Source organism: Podarcis liolepis (genome assembly GCF_965112155.1).
Source record: "Podarcis liolepis genome assembly, chromosome: 4".
NCBI classification, from domain to species: domain Eukaryota; kingdom Metazoa; phylum Chordata; class Lepidosauria; order Squamata; family Lacertidae; genus Podarcis; species Podarcis liolepis.
Window position 1 is genome coordinate 97,975,203 of NC_139558.1, and position 22,807 is coordinate 97,998,009.

A 22,807-nucleotide genomic window follows, 5' to 3' on the forward strand; every position below is an offset into this window, starting at 1 on the left:
TTATCAGCTTAATTTATAGAGTTGCCTCCTGGCAGAAGGACTCTAGGAAACCAGGGTGGTGTAGTGGTTAGAGTATCAGTCGCCAACTTGGCAACCAGAGCTCTCCACGTGGTTGCAATCGGACCTATGCCAGTCACAAAACGTGCCCGGCTAATTTCTAACACTGACCAAGTCTGAGGGCTCATCCAGACTTCCTGTTACACCGTCCATGCTTTAAAGCTCCACGTCCCAGGAAAACCCGCTCTTCAACGCTGAATCGGAACAAACAGCGGTTCGGATTTCCCACGGATTGCTGTTTGTTCCGGCTCAGCACTAAAGAGCAGGGTTTTACGGGGATAGCGCTAGGGCAAAAAGAAAACATAATGTTCAGGCATGAAGCTTTAAACCTAGAAACGCAGGACAAAAGGCAGTCTGGATGAGCCCTGCTCTCTTGCACTTTGCACACCGATAAGAAAACAACAACATGTTTATATGCGAGGGGAGCAAGAGGGAGGGACCGGTGCCTGCGAGGAACGTTCAGCTCCTGCTATGCTCAAAGGGCAAACTGGGTACAGGTTGTTTTGCCCCATGGGGCAAAGTTCAGACGAACATAAGCACTCTGCTGGATCAAGCCAAAGGACCATTAAGTTCAACATCCTGTTTACCAAATGCCAGCAGGAAACTCAAAGCAGGATACGACCACAAGAGCCTTCTCCTGTTCTTCAGAGGTGCAGCACCTCTGATCCCAGAGGCAGCCATTACCATTAGGACCCCAAGCCATCGATTGCTCCGTCCCCCATGAATTGGTGGCGGTGGTTGTTAAAATCTGCATACCACCCTATTCCCGCAGCAGTTCGCAAGATAAAATCGCAGGATTAAAAACACAAAATACATAATAAAAACAACCCAATGATCCCCTCTCCCCAACACATTTGAAAGGGCACCCGTCAGACAAAGGCCTGCTTAAAGAGGAACGTTTTTGCCTGGTGCCTAAAGGTGTATAACGAAGGTGCCAGGCATGTCTCCCTGGGGAGAGCATTCCAAAATGGGGAGCCACTGCAGAAAAGGCCCTGTTCTCGGGTTGCCACCCTCTGGACCTCACATGGAGGAGGCAAACAAAGAATCATAGAATCATAGAATCATAGAGTTGGAAGAGACCACAAGGGCCATCGAGTCCAACCCCCTGCCAAGCAGGAAACACCATCAGAGCACTCCTGACATATGGTTGTCAAGCCTCTGCTTAAAGACCTCCAAAGTCGGAGACTCCACCACACTCCTTGGCAGCAAATTCCACTGTCGAACAGCTCTTACTGTCAGGAAGTTCTTCCTAATGTTTAGGTGGAATCTTCTTTCTTGTAGTTTGGATCCATTGCTCCGTGTCCGCTTCTCTGGAGCAGCAGAAAACAACCTTTCTCCCTCCTCTATGTGACATCCTTTTATATATTTGAACATGGCTATCATATCACCCCTTAACCTCCTCTTCTCCAGGCTAAACATGCCCAGCTCCCTTAGCCGTTCCTCATAAGGCATCGTTTCCAGGCCTTTGACCATTTTGGTTGCCCTCCTCTGGACACGTTCCAGTTTGTCAGTGTCCTTCTTGAATTGTGGTGCCCAGAACTGGACACAGTACTCCAGGTGTGGTCTGACCAGAGCAGAATACAGTGGCACTATTACTTCCCTTGATCTAGATGCTATACTCCTATTGATGCAGCCCAGAATTGCATTGGCTTTTTTAGCTGCCGCGTCACACTGTTGGCTCATGTCAAGTTTGTGGTCAACCAAGACTCCTAGATCCTTTTCACATGTACTGCTCTCAAGCCAGGTGTCACCCATCTTGTATTTGTGCCTCTCATTTTTTTTGCCCAAGTGCAATACTTTACATTTCTCCCTGTTAAAATTCATCTTGTTTGCTTTTGCCCAGTTCTCTAATCTGTCAAGGTCGTTTTGAAGTGTGATCCTGTCCTCTGGGGTGTTAGCCACCCCTCCCAGTTTGGTGTCATCTGCAAATTTGATCAGGATGCCCTTGAGTCCATCATCCAAGTCGTTGATAAAGATGTTGAATAAGACCGGGCCCAAGACAGAACCCTGTGGCACCCCACTAGTCACTCTTCTCCAGGATGAAGAGGAACCATTGATGAGCACCCTTTGGGTTCGGTCAGTCAGCCAGTTACAAATCCACTGAGTGGTAGCATAGTCAAGACCGCATTTTACCAGCTTCTTTACAAGAATATCATGGGGCACCTTGTCAAATGCCTTGCTGAAATCAAGGTAGGCTACATCCACTGCGTTCCCTTCATCTACCAGGCTTGTAATTCTGTCAAAAAACGAGATCAGGTTAGTCTGACATGACTTATTTTTCAGAAATCCATGCTGACTATTGGTGATCACAGCATTCCTGTCTAGGTGCTCACAGACTGTTTGCTTAATGATCTGTTCCAGAATCTTCCCTGCTATTGATGTCAGACTGACTGGGCGGTAATTATTTGGGTCCTCTCTTTTCCCCTTTTTGAAAATAGGGACAACATTTGCCCTCCTCCAGTCTGCCGGGACTTCGCCTGTTCTCCAGGAATTCTCAAAGATGACTGCCAGTGGTTCTGAGATCACATCTGCCAGTTCTTTTAATACTCTTGGATGCAGTTCATCTGGCCCTGGAGACTTGAATACATCTAATCTAGCCAAATATTCTTGTACTATCTCCTTAGTTATTCTGGGCTGTGTTTCCTTTGCTGAATCATTTGCTCCAAATTCTTCAGGTCGGGCATTGTTTTCTTTATCGGAGAAGACTGAGGCAAAGAAGGCATTGAGGAGTTCAGCCCTTTCTGTGTCCCCTGTTTGCATTTCACCATCTTCTCCTCTGAGTGACCCCACTGTTTCTTTGTTCTTCCTTTTGCTACGAACATACCCATAAAAGCCTTTTTTGTTGCTTTTAACCTCTCTAGCAAGCCTGAGTTCATTCTGTGCTTTAGCTTTTCTGACTTTGTGTCTACACGTGCTGGCTATTTGTTTGAATTCCTCAAAGGATGATTTCAGGGTCCAGGTCAGGAGAGAGGCGATTCTTGAGGTATTGCAGTGCTGATCTGTTTGATTTGCCATTCACTACCTCAGGCATGGGACGCGGGTGGCGCTGTGGGTTAAACCACAGAGCCTAGGACTTGCCGATCAGAAGGTCGGCGGTTCAAATCCCCGCGACGGGGTGAGCTCCCGTTGCTCGGTCCCTGCTCCTGCCCACCTAGCAGTTTGAAAGCACGTCAAAGTGCAAGTAGATAAATAGGTACTGCTCTGGCGGGAAGGTAAATGGCGCTTCCGTGCACTGCTCTGGTTCGCCAGAAGCGGCTTAGTCATGCTGGCCACATGACCCGGAAGCTGTACGCTGGCTCCCTCGGCCAATAAAGCGAGATGAGCGCCGCAACCCCAGAGTCGTCCGCGACTGGACCTAATGGTCAGGGGCCCCTTTACCTTTACCTCAGGCATTACCCCACTCATACCAAAACCAATCACATTCAGCAATACGACAACCTACATAAAAAGGGCCATTGCCAAGCCTGTATTTATAAGATACACTCCTAATATCTGGAGCGCTAATACCTTGACTCCTTCCTGGGCCATCTCATGCTCCTCTCCCATCTCTAACCTGAAAGAGGCCCAGATCCATACTACAGGGGGCTCTCACCCTCGAGGGTGCAGAACTACTTTCATCCACTCAGTTCTGCATAGGAAAACCATCCTCTGCAGAGTTGCTAAGCAACCACAGTCAGGATACAGCTTTTTTGTAACCTGCGAAAGGGATGCCTTAGCACCGGAGAAAAGGTGGGGCGGCTGTAGCCCTGCAGGTGGGGTTCTCAGGTTGCATTGCCCATGGTGGGGAAAACGAGGGCCAGATTCCCCTCAAAGCCATATGGCAGGGTTGGGTGGGGCCAGGAGCAGAGGTGGCCAGAGCAATGGGTGCAAATGTTACCTTCGTAAAGTTAAAGGTAAAGGGACCCCTGACCATTAGGTCCAGTCATGACCGACTCTGGGGTTGTGGTGCTCATCTTGCTTTATTGGCCGAGGGAGCCGGCATACAGCTTCCGGGTCATGTGGCCAGCATGACTAAGCCGCTTCTGGCGAACCAGAGCAGCGCACGGAAACACCCTTTACCTTCCCGCCGGAGCGGTACCTATTTATCTACTTGCACTTTGACATGCTTTCGAACTGCTAGGTTGGCAGGTGCAGGGACTGAGCAACGGGAGCTCACTCTGTCGCGGGGATTCGAACCGCCGACCTTCTGATTGGCAAGTCCTAGGCTCTGTGGTTTAACCCACAGCGCCACCCGCGTCCGGTTACCTTTGTACTGTAGCCCAATTTCCACACACACACACACACACACACACACACTTCTTTCCATCGAGGCCAGGGGTCAGCAAACTTTTTAGCAGGGGGCCGGTCCACTGTCCCTTTACCTTTAGGGACCCTTTGGGGGAAGCCATAAAGTTTACCACGAATCCCGAGTTTACCACGAATCAGGTCTGTTGGGGCCGCCTCACATTCTAAGAATATATGAAACGCCCATATTTGTCCTCTGATGTTAGAGGAACATCCTGTTATTTACTCAGCACTATCCGTTTAAGGCATGTTAGAACGCTTCCAAAAAAACAGAGGCACATGAGCTTCCCTGGGCATGCTCTGCCTCGTGCCGCCCCGGCTGAAGAACACGGCACTCCAAAGCTTGCCAGCAGGGAGACGGAGAACAAAATATAACAAGAGGACTGCCAACAAATGCAGGCCACTTTTGGAGATCATCTTGGCACCGAGTGTGTTTTCTTCACATGCAAGATTCAGCATTCCCAAGGTCCGGGGAATGAGGGTGCCATCGTACCTCCATTGAACGGAGGGGTTGGCAAGGCTTACCAGGCACGGCGCAGCACAGGGACTCTCTTCCGTGGCTCCGGAAATCGTTTCTGCGCATGCCCAGATACTGAAAATCGTGCCTGCGCAGACACAATTTCCGGTGTCTGGGCATGCGCAAAAGTGGTTTCCGGAGCCGTGGAAGAGAGTCCCCGCGCCGCGCTGTGCTGGTTTAAGGGCAGCTCATGGGCCAGTTAAGCAACCCTCATGGGCCACTTCCGGCCCATGGGCCTTAAGTTGCTGACCTCTGATTTAACACTTGCCACTTGGAGGCTACATTTAGGCCTCCAGCAATATGTCCCCATCACCCACATTCAGTTAGATTTTTTTTTGATCCACCGAGCACCCGGCACTGGGCTGTTTTGGGGTTTGTGAAGGTCTCCCTAGCTTGTCAACACTTCCAGGGTTCCAGCAAAACCTGCTCCCTCTCATGCAAAGATGGTGTCGGGGAGCTGAAGAAGACTGGAAATATGAAACGGGGGTGGTAGTTAGATCTCGTTGCTGTTGAGGGTGAAACTATGGCGACGGAGGTGTCCGGGTTTCCAGGAGTCTACGTGGAATTGGCTGCTTGGTTCAAACCAATGCAGAACTCACTCCTAGCTCCAACAAAATTAAAAAATTCCTTCCAGTAGCACCTTAGAGACCAACTAAGTTTGTTATTGGTATGAGCTTTCGTGTGCATGCACACTTCTTCAGATATGTGCATTTCGTGCATGCACACAGATTTCATGCATGCACACAAAAGCTCATACCAATAACAAACTTAGTTGGCCTCTAAGTTGCTAAAGGAAGGATTTTTTTTAATTTGTTTCGACTACGGCAGACCAACATGGCTACCTACACTAGCTCCAGTCCTATACCCAAAGGTCTCAGGGCGGTTCACAGAAAAGATCACAATATATAAAATCAAAATAAAAACAATAACTCAATAACACTGCTCCGCAAAAAAGGCACATTTTAAAAGGGTATAGGATGTCAGTCAGGTCAACCAAAGGCCTGGTTAAAAAGGAACATTTTGCCTGGCGCCTAAAGGTGTACAGTGGTGCCCTGCAAGACGAATGCCTCGCAAGACGAAAAACTCGCTAGACGAAAGGGTTTTTCGGTTTTGCGTTGCTTCGCTAGACGAATTTCCTTATGGGCTTGCTTCGCAAGACGAAAACGTCTTGCGCTTTTTTCTTAAAGCCGCTTGAAGAGGCACAGTTGCGACGGACCGTGCTTCGCAAGACGAAAAACATCGCAAGACAAAAAGACTCGCGGAACGAATTATTTTCGTCTTGCGAGGCACCACTGTATAATGAAGGCGCCAGGTGAACTTCCCTGGGGAGAACATTCCATAGACAGGGAGCCACTGCATGTTCTCATGTTGCCACCCTCCGGACCTCTCAAGGAGGTGGCACATGAAGAACGGCCTCAGAAGATGATTTCAGGATTCGGGTAGGTTCATATGGAAAGAGACAGTCCTTGAGGTATTGTGCTTCTAAACTTTATAGGTCAAAACCAGCACTTTGAATTGGGCCCGGAAACCAACTGGTAGCAAGTGCAGTCGGACCAGTAAGACACTATTTCTCAATTGACTGGGGTTGGGGGAATCTAAGCATAAAACAAAATGTGCTTTGTAAAAACCCTGTAGAACACGAATGAGGAACTTCACACCACACCCAGGGGCCAAACATGGTCCTGTGGACTCCCTTCCAGGACACACCTGTTGCCAGCCCTGCTTTCCTCTCCATTGGAGTGCTTCAATAACAACAACAACAACAACAAGAACAACTGGCTGGGCTTCCCCAGCCACTTCTATCTGGCTAGAATGTGTCCTTCAATTCTTCTTGGTTGCTTTTGAGTGTGTCTAGAAACTAGCCTTCTGTACACAGGTAGAATCATGGAATGGTAGAGTCAGAAGGAACCCCAAGGTTCATCTAGTCCAGCCCCCTCAGGGTCCCTTTCCAATTCTTCAGTCCTATGAGTCTACGATCCCCTTGGCTGGAGATGCACAGACTGTTAGAATTCCTGCTCTGTGATTGCAGTCATGGGATTGTTGTCTTACACATGACAGTATATGTTTTGACTCCATAGAGTGGGAAGTGACGGAAACAGGATGTTTGTGCTATTGTGTTCCGTGAAGTGGGAATTATTGTCCTTCCCCCCCCCTTTGCTGTCTGATGCTAGAGAGAGAGGGAGCCATGTTGCAGTTCCCCCTGTGTAAAGTTAAAGGTAAAGGGACCCCTGACCATTAGGTCCAGTCGTGGCCGACTCTGGGGTTGCGGCGCTCATCTCGCTTTATTGGCCGAGGGAGCCGGCGTACAGCTTCCGGGTCATGTGGCCAGCATGACTAAGCCGCTTCTGGTGAACCAGAGCAGCGCATGGAAACACCCTTTACCTTCCCGCCGGAGCGGTACCTATTTATCTACTTGCACTTTGACGTGCTTTCAAACTGCTAGGTTGGCAGGAGCAGGGACCGAGCAACGGGAGCTCACCCCGTCGCAGGGATTCGAACCGCCAACCTTCTGATCGGCAAGTCCTAGGCTCTGTGGTTTAACCCACAGCGCCACCCGTGTCCCACTCCCTGTGTGTTTATATGTAAATAAAGTAGATTAGCCAAAATGCTGAGTTGCTGAGGTCTGTTACACATGATGCACAAACTCTGCGGATCCCTCAGTGTGCTGGTGTCGGTTGGCATCGGTCGCTGGGATGTTCGGGAAGAAAGCTTTTGAAGCTCCTGAACGATCGACCAGGAGGGAGGAATCATGCCAATCTGGCATGTGTCTCTGCCAGGGTCCTACTCGAGTGTAGGCCGAGCTCCTGACACAGACCTGGTTTAAAAACAGACCTGCCAACCAACCGCCGGCTTGAAAACAGAAAGGCACTTGGCTTACCCATGATGAGGAAACTGAGCACCCATTGTAGTACTGAGATGATCTGCAGTTGCTTCTCTACTTTAGACTTAGACAGCCAGGACAGATCCTGAAACGCGGAGAGGATACCGGACCCCGTGCCTGGAGAGAGAAAGGGGGGGGGGAGAGAAAAGGAGAAAGGCTTGGTCACCAGTTCCTTTGGCAGAAACAAAAAGCAGGAAAGTATGCACAGAGTCTCAAAATTGCAGTCGCTTTCTGATTGTAGGAATTAAGACATATAAACCATGGTCCTATTTACTTGTTGGTCCTCTACGTGAAAGGGGAACTGGGCTACACATCCTGGCATTAATAATAATAATAATAATAGGACAGAGGAACTTACAGTCTTCAAATAAAAACATCCTGAAGGTCCCAGGCCACAGAGAGTTTAGGTTGGCCTCAACTAGAGCCAGGGCTACGGAGGGCAGGATATAAATAAAATTTATTTATTTATTATTATTATTATTATTAATGTATTATTTATATCCCGCCCATCTGGCTGGGTTTCCCCAGCCACTCTGGGCAGCTTCCAACAGAATATTAAAATACAATAGTCTATTAAACATTAAAAGCTTCCCTAAACAGGGCTGCCTTCAGATGCCTTCTAAAACTCTGGTAGTTGTTCTTCTCTTTGACATCTGGTGGGAGGCTGTTCCACAGGGCGGGCGCCACCACCGAGAAGGCCCTCTGCCTGGTTCCCTGTAACTTGGCTTCTCGCAGGGAGGGAACTGCCAGAAGACCCTCGGACCTGGAAAGACCCTCGGACCTGGACCTCAGTGTCCGGGCAGAACGATGGGGATCCAAATGGTCCGCTTCTTCCAGGCGTGCCCATAAGCCCCACCCACCACGCCATGACCTCCAGAGAAGGACTCGGCCAGGGGTAGCCAATGAGGGGCACGGCAGAAGTCGTTGGACTACAACTTCCATCAGCCTTAGCCAGCATGGACATTGACCAGGAATGATAGGAACTGTAGTCCAACAACAACTGGAGGGTACCACTTTGACTACCTACCCCTAGTCAAAGGATTAGAGCAGGGTTTCCCAAACTTGGGTTTCCAGCTGGTTTTTGGACTACAACTCCCATCATCCCTAGCTAGCAGGACCAGTAGTCATGGATAATAATAATAATAAATCTGATTTATACCCTGCCCTCCCCAGCCAAGGCCAGGCTCAGAGCCATCCCGACCCAGCCACAGGACCTCTGTCTTCGAAGGATTTAATTTCAATCGGCTCCCACGAAAGCATCCAAAAACAGCTGGAGTCCCAGGTTCTAGACTCTGCTCCCAGGCATTTAATGGTATGCAGTGAAACCCATAATCTGTTTTTGGTTAACAATTGGCAATTTCTTAATGGCGGCGATTTCGTTATTTTTATAAGGTGGTGTTGCTTTAATACTATGTACAGTGGTGCCCCGCAAGACGAATGCCTCGCAAGACAGAAAACTCGCTAGACGAAAGAGTTTCCCGTTTTGGAGGTGCTTCGCAAAACAAATCTCCTATGGGCTTGCTTCGCAAGACGAAAATGTCTTGCGAGTTCCTGCTGGTTTTTTCCCCCTTCCCCCCCTTTTTCTAAGCCGCTAAGCCGCTTATCAGCTGATCTGATAAGCTGATAAGCCGCTAAAAGTCGCTAATAGCGCTAATCCGTCAATGGGCTTGCTTCGCAAGACGAAAAAACCGCTAGACGAAGAGAATCACAGAACGGATTCTTTTCGTCTTGCGAGGCACCACTGTAGGTAGCAGTTTGTGGCTGTTTTTTAAAAAAACACTTTATGTATTTGTAGTCATGTTTATTCAGCGTCCTTTTTTTCTTTTCAAAAGGCATGCAAGAAATATTTGTTTTTTGTATGCTAGCTGCTCTTGGGAGCCATTGGCAGAAGGGCAGCATAAAAGCCACTTGAAAAATAAATATATGCAGAACGTGTGCCTAATTTTTGCAATAAAGCAGATCCAACAAGACATAACCACCCCGGCTGGATCAGGCCAAGGATCCAGCATTCTGTCTCACAAAGGCAGATCAGATGCCTCTGAGATGTTCACAAAGAGAACAATAAGGCAAAGTCTTTGAACTGGTATTCAGCTGGTATAGACAGCAAGAGACCACACTGTGTGTGATAATCTGCCCAGTCTCTTGATAAAGAAGCATAAACCAGTTCTGTTCACAGTTGAAATCTACTGACAACGCCTGCGAGCACAGTCTCAACACCCTCATTTGCAGCATTCTCTTTAAAAAGGCTCACAGAAAATGTTACAAGCCCAATGCAGTGGTACCTGGGGTCTACGAACAGCCCTGCTAACGAACTATTCGGTATACGAACTCCGCAAAACCGGAAGAAGCTGTTCCGGAGTTAGCGAACTTTACCTCGGTCTACAAATGTAATCCAAATGGTGGAAGGGCACCGGCGGCAGGAGCCCTCATTAGGGAAAGCGCACCTTGGTTTAAGAACGGCTTTAGTTTAAGAACGGACTTCCAGAACGGATTAAGTTCGTAAACCAAGATACCACTGTACGCAGCCTTCCTTCAACCTCACCCCAAGTCCAAGCAGTGTTAGAAACTCAGGTGTATAAGCTAGGTGAACCAGGGTTAAAGATAAAGGTAAAGGGACCCCTGACCATTAGGTCCAGTCGTGGAAGACTCTGAGGTTGCGGCGCTCATCTGGCTTTATTGGCCGAGGGAGCCGGCGTACAGCTTCCGGGTCATGTGGCCAGCATGACTAAGCCGCTTCTGGTGAACCAGAGCAACGCACGGAAACGCCGTTTGCCTTCCCACCGGAGAGGTACCTATTTATCTACTTGCACTTTGACGTGCTTTCGAACTGCTAGGTTGGCAGGAGCAGGGACCGAACAACGGGAGCTCACCCTGTTGCGGGGATTCGAACCGCCGACCTTCTGATCAGCAAGCCCTAGGCTCTGTGGTTTAACCCACAGAGCCACCCGCGTCCCATAGGGGAACTTACCAGGAAACTGATAGTGAGAGACTTAAACAAGCCTGCAACCCGCTATCTGCTGTGCGTTTAAAAGGGGAATGTAAAACTCTGCTAAGTTATAGAACTTGCAAGCGCAAGTTAGGAAGCATATTAATAAACAATATATCCTCTCCTGCCTCCCTGAACATTCCCACAAAATGCAGTTTTTTACGGGAAAATCTATGTGAGAGGCTGCTCAGCCACCCAGCTGGTTGGGCAGAGCCCATGGTTCCCTGCAGAATAAAGGAGTCCAGCCACCAACCGGAGCAAATAGCTGTAGACCAAAGTTTATTGCGCAACAGGTTTAAAGAGGAATTTTGAACCCCAAGGATGGGGTGACAAATACTTTTAAAACTTCCCCACCATATCTCAGAATACAGTTCGTACAGCATCATTGCTACATCACTGAAATGTCACAAAAGGGAAGGGGTAGACAGGGGTTACACCAGTTTAACCCTGGCAAACATGTCCAGACAAGTCCTTGGTACAAGATTAGCATAAGCAGACATGTCAGGGCAAGACCCAGGTATAATAAGATGAGCATAGGCAAAGACCTCTGAAGTCCCACCACCCAAAGTACAAGAGAACTTCCTTTGCATGTCTGGCCCCTTGGCAAGTCTGGGGGTGGGATTAGGCTTTCCTTGGCCAACAATCAGCTCAGCAATTGTCACCTCTGGGCACTTCCTGGAGTCCCTATTTTTCAAGGGCAAAATAGTGTTGGAATGGAGGAAACTGGCAAAGGAGTTGATTTTATATAATTGTTAAAGCTAGGTAACTTCCCTTGAGCTGCCAAGTCGAAAGGATACATTTATGCATAATATTTGTAACATATAACAACTTTAAAGATGTGCCCCCCCCCACCGTAATTTCTGTAACAAGCTTTACACAAGAACAAGCTGCCATGTCCAAGCTTGGTCCCATGTGAGAAAGTCATACGGCAGACCGAGATGTGACCGTGAGGGTGGCGGTGCACAAATCCCCACAAGTAAGTACCGTATTTTTCGCTCTATAACACGCACCAGACCATAACACGCACGTAGTTTTTAGAGGAGGAAAACAATAAAAAAAAATATTCTAAATGAAATAGTGGATATATGATTTTTGTGGTTCATGCTGTGGCCACAGACATGTGATCTGACAGTGAGTTTGGAGTAGCCCAATGCAAAAATCCCGAGGATCCATGTGGATCCATGCTTTGTAACCACGGAGGAGGGAAGGAAGGGGAACCATGGATCCTCTGCTCACGGCTGCAGCAGATCCCCCCCGCCACCCGCAGGCATTCGCTCCATAACACGCACAGACATTTCCCCTTACTTTCTGGGAGAAAAAAAGTGAGTGTTATGGTGCAAAAAATACGGTAATTTGCAGAGGAGCCACAAGGACGCAATTCCATCGCTGTGGCATTCCTTGCCCATGTGGACAGGGGGCTTGCCAGATATGGGGAGAAAACAGCAACGCCAAAAGTCAACGACCTTTCAAATAGCCTTGGTCCCAAAGATCAGCAAAATAGAAGGTCTGAGATTGAGCCACGAGATCCCTGCCAGGTTTTTGTTTCCTTACGTTGCAAGATTCCACAGGCGCTTGAACTTTTCGGCAGATGGACTATGGAAAGGGGAGGATTCGGCTAACACGCCCCCCTCCAAACCAAACCAAAACAATCCACGCTCCTTGTTTGCAAGCGGCTGTCGTCGATCCGCAAATGGGCACAGAGAAAGTTATACATTGACGGATCCCCAAGAGACAGGAAATCCCAAGATGACTCTCAAAGATCAGAATTTGCTTTTCGGTTTAACTATTCGCAAAGCCAGGAACAAGGCACTTTCAGGCGAAGTCTGGCCTCTGACAGTCGCTGTGCATCCACTACCGCAAATGCAATTGTGACTGTTTTCATCATCAGCTTGGCGGCGGGGGGAGACTTGCTTTACACAAACGTAACCCAGACATGTAAATTTAAAAATGCATTTCAATGTTTTATTTCACAATATGCATTTTTAAAAAACAAGTTAACCTCACGTTTTTCAAAACGTAAACAAAAGCAGGGTTTTTTTAAAAAAAAAATGGAAATTTTATTTACAACATAACATAAACCCCCATCCCCCAATACAGAAATCCACCCTCATTAAACGTGAACATAACATACAATAAGCATAACATTAAGGTAAAGGTAAAGGGACCCCTGCCCGTTAGGTCCAGTCGTGGCCGACTCTGGGGTTGCGGCATTCATCTCACTTTACTGGCCGAGGGAGCCGGCGTACAGCTTCCAGGTCATGTGGCCAGCATGACTAAGCCGCTTCTGGCGAACCAGAGCAGCGCATGGAAACGCCGTTTACCTTCCCTCCAGAGCGGTACCTATTTATCTACTTGCACTTTGATGTGCTTTCGAACTGCTAGGTTGGCAGGAGCAAGCCAACGGGAGCTCACCCCGTCACGGGGATTCGAACCGCCGACCTTCTGATCGGCAAGCCCTAGGCTCTGTGGTTTAACCCACAGCGCCACCCACGTCCCAAGCATAACATACAACAATACAAACAACCAAATAAAAGACTTCCTTTATCCTGCATCTAGCCTCCTTATTTACTTCTTATAAGCCGTTTCCTTTATGAATAATTATTAAGAATTTTCTAATTACAACTTAAATATCCACAAAGTCTCCTGCAGACATTAATCAAAACAAGTCCAGGTATGTGTTTTAGGGTACTGTTTTGTGAAATATTCTCTGCATTTTCCCCGTGCAGTTTAAACATCTAACTTCATCAGTAATTTTAATGTGCATTTTACAGTGTTACTCAGAGGTTATAATTAAGTGATAGAAAAACCCTGTTAAATAAATAAATGTACCAGGTCTCAAATGACAGGAGGTTCCTCTCTCTCTTGGCTTGCACCTGGAGATTTATTTTGGGGAGAATTTTGAGTCGGTAAGAACCCCTGTGCAAGAGGGAAGATAATGTTCCACATCTCCCTCTTCCCTCAATAGTAGTAAATTCTCCAAAGGCTGCTTTTACTGGGTTTGTCTCCTTAAGTCAGCGTAACTGGAAGCTTAAATGGCTTTTTCATTCATTTTTAATCGGTTTGTTTAGTGATATTGTAAGTCAAGCAACAGGGGAAGGAACAAGGAAGCAGGCGCACAGACAGGCTTTTGATCTTCAGATGAAGGGTGGTATTATAGAAAATTAATAATGTGCCACAAACATTATTATCCAAGAACGTAATTGCCCCCCATCTGTGCACAAGACTTCAGCATCCTTCAATGGCTACATTCCAGAGCTGTGGTGTGTGTCTTGCTACTTAGATACCTTGATACCTAGAATAGGTATCTAGGTATCAATGTCCCGTCCTGGTTAAAGTGTCAGAATAAGGGCATGGAGACTCAGGTTCGTAACACACTCAGCCCTAAATCTTACTGGATTACCTTGAGTTAGTCACCATCTCTCAGCTTTACATGGGGATCACAGGAAAGCTGGGTGGATAAAAATCAATGGTTTAAAAAACACACAAAAAAACCAGTTTTTTATATTTAAATTGGATTTTTAAAATAAAATGCTTTTGGAGGAAAAAATCTTTCTAAAGATTTTCTCTTTAAGCCGTGGGATCCCACAACTAATTCTCCCCTGGTCTCCTCGCTGGCCCAAATAGGACTAATTTAGCCAGCTAGCCCTGGTGATCATCTAATGTCTATTGGATGGATTTCCCCCCAAATTGATTTTTGAATTCTGAATTTATTGTTATCCACGTTTTATACTGTATTTTATGCTGTTTTTTTGTTGCATCAATTGTTTTAAATTTGTTGTTAGCCGCCCTGAGCCTGGTTTTCTGAACCGGGAAGGGCGGGGTATAAATATTTATTTAATTAATTACTTATTATTATTATCATCATCATCATCCCATGGAAGAAAGACTGGCAATACAGAGGTCAGGAGGTAGATCTTCCTCGAGTGCCATAAAAATAGCGTTGCGTTAGCTGCATTGCATTGGTGACAGCAGCCACGAAATTAAGACACCTGCTTCTTGGGAGAAAAGCAATGACAAACCTAGACAGCATCTTAAAAAGCAGAGACATCACCTTGCCAACAAAGGTCCGTATAGTTAAAGCAATGGTTTTCCCAGTAGTGATGTATGGAAGTGAGAGCTGGACCATCAAGAAGGCTGATCGCCGAAGAATGGATGCTTTTGAATTCTGGTGCTGGAGGAGACTCTTAAGAGTCTCATGGACTGCAAGAAGATCACACCTCTCCATTCTGAAGGAAATCAGCCCTGAGTGCTCACTGGAAGGACAGATCCTGAAGCTGAGGCTCCAAGACTTTGGCCACCTCATAAGAAGAGAAGACTCCCTGGAACAGACCCTGATGTTGGGAAAGATGGAGGGCACAAGGAGAAGGGGACGGCAGAGGATGAGATGGTTGGACAGTGTTCTCGAAGCTACAAACATGAGTTTGACCAAACTGCGGGAGGCAGTGGAAGTGCCTGGCATGCTCTGGTCCAGGGGGTCACGAAGAGTCAGACACGACTAAACGACAACAACAGCTGCATTGCATAAGCTCCTTTGAGCTTTTATATAAAAGGTGTAGGGTTCGGTTTTCAAAGGATTAAAATCCTTGGCACCTGATCACTGGTAGCCCAGCTTGGACCTGAGCTGAGCTCCGGCGGGGTCTGGGCTAGGTGAGACCAAAGTAGGATGTCCTGGACTTAGAGGGTTTGGAGGTCTGGATCATGTTCCATCAGGACACCAGAATCCAAATTGACTCTGAAGTCGCATCAATAATTTCAGGGGGACTTACTCCCAGGTGTACAGGTAAGCTTGAAGGCACAAGAAAGCAAACAAACAAAAAAGGTGTACTTTGCCCTCTTCATAGAGCTGCTAATGGCAGAAGAAGCCACACCTGAAATAATACTCCAATCCCGCTTTAAAACATTCCTTTAAAATGATCAGATTTGCAAGAAGTGTCTTTCAATCCTTCTAGTATATTGGAGTTCCAATAATTTTTTTTATTTATCATACCGCTCGATTGTAAAAAAAACAACCACACACATATACCTCAAAGTGCTTTACAAAAAGATAAAACAAGGAGATCAGGAAAAAATAAACGCACAGAAAGTTAACATACTAAAACAGATTAAAAATAATTTCACACCAGCAACTTCTAAGCTTTCTAAGCCTCTGAGTATATTATTATGAAACCTATGACATTTTTATATTTTATAAAATTTGTTGGTCGCTCTGAGATTTTTTGTTAAAAGCGATGATGACATGCAAGAAATAATAAATAAAATCACCATCAATATACCATACTTTTCCGTCTATAAGACATCCCCATGGATAAAACGCCCCCTATTTTGGGGGACTCAAATTTCAGAAAATGGGGGGAGATTACAGAGGGTTGTTGAACTTTTTTTGGGGGGACTGCCATAAATCGCTCACCCATACGTGTCACAAAATCCGCCTCCCGTCTGTCCCCTCGCCGGCAGAAGCTGTCAATCGCCCGCCCAATTGCCGTAGCGTTAGTCAATCAGCACCACCCATTGGCGCAGCAACCAATAACACGCACAATAGCCGCTGACAGCCGTGACAGCATCCAATCAAACGTCCACCCTATGCACTACCTGTGTATAAGACGACCCCAAATTTTTAAGAAAATAATATAGCCTGATACACAGAAAAGTACAGTAACTGCCTTCCCCCAGCATGGTGCCCTGCAGATGTTTTGAACCTCATGCCAGTTGGGCTTGAAGTGGCCCAAACATCTGGAGATGATGTGGAGCAGGAGGCTATGATGTCCATTCCCACACGCCACTGAATGTGGCTGGCAGAAACCGCACAACTGGGCAGAGGAGTCCACAACAGATGGATTACAAAGAGAATCCCTTTGTTTGGAGAACTTGTCACCTTCCATTTGCAGAGACTTAATAAAGATCCATTGTTTTGGATTCCAGGTCAGGTAAGGCAACAACGGCTACATAAAGCATGGTAGGCAAACTAAGGCCCGGGGGCCGGATCTGGCCCAATCGCCTTCTAAATCCGGCACGCGGACAGTCTGGGAATCAGCGTGTTTTTACATGAGCAGAATGTGTCCTTTTATTTAAAATGCATCTCTGGGTTATTTGTGGGGCATAGGAATTCGTTCATTTTTCAGAATATAGTCCGGCCCCCCACAAGGTCTGAGGGACAGTGGACCGGCCCCCAGCTGAAAAAGTTTGCTGACCCCTGACATAAAGCCAGCCACCAGAGCGCAAACAAATGATAAGATCCCTTTTAGATTTCACGTTGGCGATATAGAAGTAACAACAGATTTTAGAGTTAGACAGAGTACAGTCATACCTCATGTTACGTCCGCTTCATGTTAACGTTCTTTCAGGATACATCCCGCGGCGACCCGGAAGTACCGGGAAGGGTTGCTTCCGGGTTTCGCCACTCACGCATTCGCAGAAGCACAAAATGACGTCACGTGCATGGGCAGAAGCAGCGAATCGCAATCCATGCGTGCGCAGCTGCGGGTTGCATTCTTTTCATGTTCCGAACGGATCCCGTTCGCAACCAGAGGTACCAGTGGTACCTCGGGTTAAGAATTTAATTTGTTCTGGAGGTCTGTTCTTAACCTGAAACTGTTCTTAACCTGAAGCACCACTTTAGCTAATGGGGCCTCCTGCTGCCGCCGCGAGAATTCTGTTCTCATCCTGAAGCAAAGTTATTTCTGGGTTAGCGGAGTCTGTAACCTGAAGCGTATGTAACCCGAGGTACCACTGTACTTGGAGAGAGGCTGGGAGAAGGATTCAGAGCTCTTGTCTCCTCTAATCCACCAGGTTTCGGACGCGACACAGACCCCAGCAACGCCCCACTGCCAGATGTGACAGTATACCCGGAATGGCAAGTCCTTTCAAAATGTGCTTAGCTGAGGTCACCAACCCCCCACATTTGCAAAATTTGGCCCTGCTCATCCAACACTGAAGGATGGGAGCATGAAATGCTTTGTGAAGGGGCAAAAAAATAGGCTTCGTTTCACGTGGGGCAAAAGCCCAGTTTGGCACACAAAAGCCACACAGGCTGGGAGCCTCAATGGTACTCCTCTAGAAGCTTCATCTGGGGCAAAAAAACCAAAACACCTTGGCTAGCCCCCCTGTAGCTACAGTGGTACCTCGGGTTAAGAACTTAATCCGTTCCGGAGGTCCATTCGTAACCTGAAACTGTTCTTAACCTGAAGCACCACTTTAGCTAATGGGGCCTCCTGCTGCTGCCGCCGCGTGATTTCTGTTCTCATCCTGAAGCAAAGTTCTTAACCCGAGGTACTATTTCTGGGTTAGCGGAGTCTGTAACCTGAAGCGTCTGTAACCCGAGGTACCACCGTACAGTAAAAGGTAAAGGTAAGGTAAAGGACCCCTGGACGGTTAAGTCCAGTCAAAGGTGACTATGGGGTTGTGGCGCTCATCTCACTTTCAGACCGAGGGAGCCGGCATTTATCCACAGACAGCTTTCCGGGTCATGTGCCAGCAGGACTAAACTTCTGGAGCAACGAGACTCTGTGACAGAAACCAGAGTGCACAGAAACACCATTTACCTTCCCACCACAGCAGTACCTATTTATCTACTTGCACTGGCATGCTTTCGAACTGCTAGGTTGGCAGGAGCTGGGACAGAGCAACGGTAGCTCACTCCATCGTGGGGATTCGAACCACTGACATTCCGATCAAGCTCAAGAGACTCAGTGGTTTAGACCACAGCGCCACCCGCTACAGCACTGTTTTCTACCCAGAATAGGCTTATTCATCCATGCAAGTCACCACCATAGCCAAGGAAAGAAATGACATACATTTGAGAACCGGGCCCCTGACGAGTCACCTGCCCCCGTGGATAAGCAGCTAATTCTGCTCTCACTGTGGCAACACTTTTTCTGGCACTCGCTAACAGTAGGTAGGGTGGTGGAGAATACGAAATGGTCCAATCCAGAAGTCACAGCAGAGGTTATATTTTGTGAGAATCCTCCGGAAAAACAATCTCTCAGAGGACCTGTTGACGGCATTTTACCATTGTACTGTGGAGAGTGTATTAACTTATGGTCTGTGTGTGTGGTTTGGGAGCTGCACGGTCAGGGGAAAAACAATGCTGTCCAGGGTTGTAAAGACTGCGGAGAGAATAATTGGGTGCACTCTTCCCACCTTGGATCAAATCTATGCTTCCAGGTGCCATAAGAAAGCTGCAGAGATAGTGCAGGATAGTACGCACCCCAGAAATGATCTCTTTCAGCTTCTGCCTTCTGGAAGAAGGTACAGGGTTATAAAGATTAGGACTGAGAAACAGTTTCTATCCAAATGCGATTTTGGTTTTAAATACAGTGTAAGGGGTCTGTGGGATGTGGGTGGCGCTGTGGGTTAAACCACAGAGCCTCTTGGGCTTGCTGATCAGAAGGTTGGCGGTTTGAATCCTTGCGACGGGGTGAGCTCCCGTTGCCTTTTCCCAGCTCCTGCCAACCTAGCAGTTCGAAAGCACATCAAAGTGCAAGTAGATCAATAGCTACCGCTCTGGTGGGAGGGTAAACGGCGTTTCCGTGCGCTGCTCTGGTTCACCAGAAGCGGCTTAGTCATGCTGGCCACATGACCCGGAAGCTGTATGCTGGCTCCCTCGGCCAATGAAGCGAGATGAGCGCCGCAACCCCAGAGTCGTCCACGACTGGACCTAATGGTCAGGGGTCCCTTTACCTTTAAGGGGTCTGTATGGGATTATATTGTATTTAAAAATGGGGTATCAGAGTTTTTAGGGGGCTAACTAGGTTGGGAGAGCTGGGATAGCAGGCTTGTGGGGTTTTGAATATCTGATGAAGTTTTTTCAATTTCGTTGTTCTGTATGGGACAATGACAATAAAGGTTACCATATTGTATCATATTATCGTACCTTTAAAATGTTGGGAGCTCCTCTTGCCCTAGGAATGAGAGCCAAAAGGAGTCGTGCATCTTCCACGCTTGGGCTGCTCCTGTGAATTGCCACACTTAAAATAGGCAGCTGAAGCCGATGAGCAGAGCTGATGGGAGAGACTCAGCGTCTCCTCAAGGGCACAGCAGGGGAACCAGGCTCATCTCATGCAAAAGATGCAGAACTGCTGTCAATGTCCATAGTTTTTGTGTGTCAAAGACGGAATCTCAGCAAAGATAGCTTCCTGGCCCTGCACAGGCTAGACTTGCCAAAATCTGTGCCTTGAAGAGTTGGGATTTGATATCCCGCTTTATCACGACCCGAAGGAGTCTAAAAGCGGCTAACGTTCTCCTTTCCCTTCCTCCCCCACAACAAACACTCTGTGAGGTGAGTGGGGCTGAGAGACTTCAGAGAAGTGTGACTGGCCCAAGGTCACCCAGCAGCTGCATGTGGAGGAGCGGAGACGCGAACCCGGTTCCCCAGATTATGAGTCTATCGCTCTTAACCACTACACCACACTGGTTCTCCTTGACAACATTATACAAAAGGTGCAGAATACCTCTGTACCGAGTGCTACTGTGAGTTTAAGTAAGAATATCGGGAGCTTACGGTATTTCTCAAACTTGGGTCTGCAGCCGTTTTCGGACTACAGTTCCCATCGTTCCTGGTCTTGCTAGCTAGGGGTGATGGGAGTTGTAGTCCCAAAACAGCTGAGGACCCAAGTTTGGGAAACACTGGCAAGGCGAGGGCGCACGTGAAAGAGGTATGTCTGATTATCCGCTTTTTTTGGAAACATTTTCCCCCCTCCTGTTCTATGAGACCTCCAGGAGAAGCAGCAGATTGGCGACCTCTGGCCAAGAGCGCAAGGCATGAAAATGTGATGCATCCACCAGTTGGCAGGTGGCATGGAGTCTCAACCTCAGATGGAGACCAAAGCCCATAAAAAGGGCACACCACAGCCATCACAACTGCCCAATGGCCCACAAGATGGGTGGAAGTCATTTGGGCAGAGCTGGCATTGCATTGCAGGCGGCTGATGTCGGTAGAAGTTCCTTCCAATTCTATGATTCTATAATTCTCCGTCAAAAGTAGGCCGCCCATCAACCGACAAGCAATTGATGCCCCTGCCTGGGGCAAGGAAGGGCAGCATTAAAAACGACGCCACTCTTGGAAAACGAGCGAGGTCCCAACCAAAGAAGAACGGCAAATTTAAACTGATGGAATATGTGCAGCTTGCAGATTTAACATACAGAATAAGAAAACAAGAAGAACCAACGTTTAGAGACGATTGCAAACATCTACTGAATATATGGGAAATAACTGTTGTGTACAGCTGAAAATGCTGGCAGCATTAAGATAAATTCAACAGTGTAGATGAGTTTTGAAGGATGTAATAATGGAATACTGGACGGTTTAGCTTATGTAAAATATGCGGGGATTTGTGGTATGCAAATTGAACCACGGAAAGAGAAGAAGTCATTGCTTGAAGGTTGTTTAAATGAATACTCTAAAATGTAAAATACAAAGCCCTTCATGGATCACTGCCTTGTTGTGGCGAAGGGACTTGAAAAACTATGCAGTATAAAGAATTTATTTATGTATGCTACAACAGCGGCAAGAGTCTTGATAGCACAAGGATGGAAGAATGAGGAAACCTCGACAAAAGAGCAGTGGCAAGAGAAATTGATGAAATATGCAGAACTGGTTAAACTGACATACAAACTGTGAGATAAGGACAATTGTGATTTTAAAGAAGAATGGGAACTTTTCACAAATTACTTAAAAAGGCAGCAAAATGAACTGGACTCCTTGGCAGGTTTTGAATAAACATACATAAATTTTTTGAGGGTTAATATAGTAGATAGATAATAAAAGGATATGTACAATTTTACAATATGCAGAGAATAACGTGAGTTGAGAAGTCAGAGAGAGGAACTGAGGGAAGTCTTGGGGGAAGGGGGGAAATAACGAAGATGATTTGTTTTGATGATTTGTTATGTTGAAATTGTTAATAAATTTTTTTAAAAAATAAAAACAAAAACTATGCTGTGCAGGGCCACTCAAGACGGATAGATCATAGCCGAGAGTTTAGACTAAATGTGATCCACCTTGAGAAGGAACTGGCAAACCACTCAGGTATTTTGCCAAGAAAACTCCATGGACATAAAAAACGAGACGCTTTGAGAAGAAAGTGAGAGTTTCCAAGGCATGCTCTGGTTCATGGGTCACAGACTAAGATGACTAAACAACAACAAAAAAGAAAAACTTAATAAAAATTATATATACATATATATGTTTAGATCACTGCAGATGGTGACAGCAGCCACGAAATTAAAAGATGCCTGCTTCTTGGGAGAAAAGCAATGACAAACCTAGACAGCATCTTAAAAAGCAGAGACATCACCTTGCCAACAAAGGTCCGTATAGTTAAAGTTCTGGTTTTCCCAGTAGTGATGTATGGAAGTGAGAGCTGCACCATAAAGAAGGCTGATCACTGAAGAATGGATGCTTTTGAATTATGGTGCTGGAGGAAACTTTTGAGAGTCCCATGGACTGCAAGAAGATCAAACCTCTCCATTCTGAAGGAAATCAGCCCCGAGTGCTCACTGGAAGTACAGATCCTGAAGCTGAGGCTCCAAGACTTTGGCCACCTCATGAGAAGAGAAGACTCCCTGGAAAAACCCTGATGTTGGGAAAGATGGAGGCACAAGGTGAAGGGGACGACAGAGGACGAGATGATTGGACAGTGTTCTCGAAGCTACCAGCATGAGTTTGACCAAACTGTGGGAGGCAGTGGAAGACAGGAGTGCCTGGCGTGCTCTGGTCCAAGGGGTCACGAAGAGTCGGACACGACTAAACGACTAAACAACAACAAATATATGTTTAAAAAAAGATGGCATTCAACCAGCTGGCACGCACGTTAAAATACAACAGAGCAATCCAGCGTCGCACAAGTAGGTCCCTAGCGCTTTAATAAACAGACCCGAGTGCGATGGCCAAAAGACCATCAAGCACGTCAGAGAACTTCTTCAAGTCTCTTGGCAAGACTCGCCTTTCATTTTCACAGCTGCAAGACCCACAGATTTGCCTTAACGTGAACATTCGCGTTGCACAATTCCATCTCGTGGCTCTTAATGTCTTTCCCACCACCGCGACCCCATTAGTCCCTGCGTCAACCTTTCTGCACAGTCCGTT

At 47.0% G+C, this 22,807-nt stretch overlaps 1 protein-coding gene across 1 annotated transcript in view; it reads right to left on the reverse strand.

Moving 5' to 3' along the window:
- The window catches only part of DGAT2 (diacylglycerol O-acyltransferase 2), a 65,150-nt gene that overhangs the window by 22,710 nt on the left and 19,633 nt on the right, over nt 1-22,807 (reverse strand). The window contains exon 2 of the mRNA XM_083499871.1: nt 7,737-7,856. Coding sequence (XP_083355997.1) covers nt 7,737-7,856 — 120 coding nt within the window. The remainder of the gene's footprint in view (nt 1-7,736; nt 7,857-22,807) is intronic.